This window comes from Vicia villosa, unplaced genomic scaffold, assembly GCF_029867415.1.
Source record: "Vicia villosa cultivar HV-30 ecotype Madison, WI unplaced genomic scaffold, Vvil1.0 ctg.003766F_1_1, whole genome shotgun sequence".
NCBI lineage: Eukaryota > Viridiplantae > Streptophyta > Magnoliopsida > Fabales > Fabaceae > Vicia > Vicia villosa.
In genome coordinates this window covers 169,712-172,587 of record NW_026706292.1, presented here as the reverse complement: position 1 = coordinate 172,587, position 2,876 = coordinate 169,712, and the positions used below count along the sequence as shown (strand labels likewise).

Sequence of the window (2,876 nt, the reverse complement as noted above, 5' to 3'; positions counted from 1 at the left end):
CTTCTCCGTGGTTTCTTGAATTATCTCCGGTCCAAGAATTCCCTGCTCACCAACTTCAGACCAACACAACGGTGATCGACACTTCCTCCCATACAAGGCTTCGTATGGAGCCATACCGATACTCGCATGATAACTGTTGTTATACGCGAATTCTATCAAAGATAAGTTATCTTTCCAACTTCCACCAATTTCCAAGATACATGCCCTTAGCATATCCTCAATGGTCTGAATAGTCCTTTCTGTTTGTCCATCTGTCTGAGGGTTGTTAGAAGTGCTCAAATTCAGATTTGTACCCATCTCTTGATGAAAAGCTTTCCAAAATCGGGAAGTGAACTTCGGGTCTCTATCTGACACAATGCTATAAGGTACACCGTGCAATCTCACAATCTCCACTATAAAAAGCCTCGCAAGGTGAGAAACCTTGTGAGTTGTCTTAACCGGTAAGAAATGCGCAGACTTAGTCAAATGGTCCACTATCACCCATATCGAGTCATGGCCACCTAAGGCTCGAGGTAGTCCCACAATGAAGTCCATTGATATACTGTCCCACTTCCATACAGGAACATCCAATGGTTGTAGCATACCACCGGGCCTTTGGTGCTCTATTTTCACTTGTTGGCAAATCAAGCACTACTATACATAATCAGCCACATCTCTCTTCATATCAGGCCACCAAAAATTCCCTTTCAAGTCTTGATACACCTTGGTCGATCCGGGATGGATGGTGAATTTGCTCTTGTGAGCCTCGTCCAGAATTAACCTCCTTAACTCCGCATCATTTGGCACACACATCCTCCGTCCAAAAAGAATGAGTCCATCAGATGTACGAACAAAATCTGGAAGGTTTGCTTTAGCCTGCAATTCTACATCATTCCACTGTGCTTGACGGATCCTTTCCCGCAACTCATTCTCAATACACAAGTTACTAATCAATACACCCGTTGGTGCCCACTCAAATTGTAATTCCAAATTTCTGAACTTCTCCATAAGGCCAAACTCCAACATCAATAGTTCTGCAACTTTTATCTCCTTTCTACTCAAGGCATCCGCTACCTTATTAGCTTTACCGGGATGGTACTTCAAATCAAAGTCAAAGTCCATCAAGTACTCCATCCATCTCCTCTGACGCATGTTAAGTTCCTTCTGATCAAAGAGGTACTTCAAACTCTTGTGATCACTAAACATCTCAAAGTGAACTCCATACAAGTAATGTCGCCACACCTTAAGCGCGAACACAATTACAGCGAGTTCAAGGTCATGAGTAGGATAATTCTCTTCATGAGATCTCAACTTTCTAGATGCATAAGCTACAACCTGTCCATCTTGCATCAACACTCAACCTAAACCTTTCTTAGAAGCATCGCAGAACACTTCGTATGATCGGTTTGGATCTGGAATCACCAACACTGGAGCCGTAGTTAACTTTTCCTTGAGTTTCTGAAAACTCTTCTCACATTCTGAATTCCATTCGAATGAAACTTCCTTCCTTGTAAGTCTGGTCAAAGGTAATGTCAATTTGGAAAAGCCCATAATGAACCTCCGATAGTAACCTGCCAAGTCTAGGAAACTACGGACCTCAGTTGCATTCTTGGGTCGTTCCCAATTTATCACTGCTTCTACCTTTGAAGGGTCTACAGCTACGCCGCCGCCAGATATGACATGTCCAAGAAACTTGACTTCAGACATCCAGAACTCACACTTGCTAAACTTCGCAAACAACTGCTTTTCTCTAAGAACCGACAACACAATCCTCAAATGCTCCATGTGCTCTTTGTCATACCCCAAAATTTGCCCTCCGCATTTCATCCTCAATAATTCAAGGTTCAAGGGACTATTCAAAGCAGCACTCTCCTATAAATTGGAATAGAGGTGTGGATAACAGGTATTTTGGGACCCAAGCGCTTGAGCACAATTAACACAAGGGTTTTATCATTTTTGGAGGTATTTCAGGGTTTTACTAACATTTTGATTATTATTTATTTTAACATGACTAACTATTTGTATTTAACATTGTTAATTGTTGTTAATATTAGGATTTTTTAATTAGCTTTTATTAATATTATTATTATTTTTATTAGGTTTTTATTTTTAGGTTTATATTATTATTATTATCATTATTAGTAATTAACATTAGTTAGTATTATTAGTAAATATTATTATTACTAATTATTATTATAGGATTATCTCTAGGATTAATAGGTTTAGTCTTGGTAGGCCCATTAGGTTAAGAAAACAAAAAAAAACTAACTAAAATAGAGGAATATAAAAAAGAGAGAGGATGCTGTAAGGAGGGGGGAGGCCGCAAAAAAAACCTTGGCTGGAGAACAGGAAAAAACGTGAAAACTAGTGGCCATGGCAAAGGGATTTGGAAGCCAATTCGATCCGTTCTAAAAATCAAATCGTCTCTCTCGGTCCCTCCTGAAGCAATCCCAACCACGCCTTGACCGTAGACAAACGCAAATTGCACTCCACGTTCATAGTTTTGCGGCGTTTTAATTTCGATTTCGTTTTCAGTGATTTATTGACCGTAAACTAATTTTGGTTGCGTGTTTATGCTAGTTAGAGTGTTTGCGACGTCCCTGTGTGTCTTAATTGGAGTTTAGGTGTTTGTATGAAGATCCACCATTGTTAGGGATTAGAAGGTGGAAATTAGGATTTGTTCATAAAGATAAAATTAATCCAAACCAAGGGTACCGGTGGATTCACGGCGGATTTTCGGTTCAAATAGTATATTTAATCGTGATTTATATTCTAGTTTTGTGGAACTGAGGTTGCAGGTACTAGCCATGGCATTATTCGTGTAAAGCTGCGAAGAAGAAGAAGAACAGTCTACACGTGCATTGTATTTTATTTGAATTTGTTCATTTATTTTCATA

General features: G+C 39.4%; 1 protein-coding gene across 1 annotated transcript; it reads right to left on the bottom strand.

The window, feature by feature from the left end:
• Positions 1 to 1,186: 1,186 nt before the first annotated feature.
• On the bottom strand, positions 1,187 to 1,764 carry LOC131641455 (uncharacterized mitochondrial protein AtMg00860-like). The gene is made up of 2 exons (XM_058911747.1): positions 1,347 to 1,764; positions 1,187 to 1,221 (listed from the first exon to the last, which is right to left on the bottom strand). The coding sequence occupies exons 1-2, from the start codon at positions 1,762 to 1,764 to the stop codon at positions 1,187 to 1,189; spliced, it is 453 nt and encodes a 150-aa protein (XP_058767730.1).
• Positions 1,765 to 2,876: the final 1,112 nt, after the last annotated feature.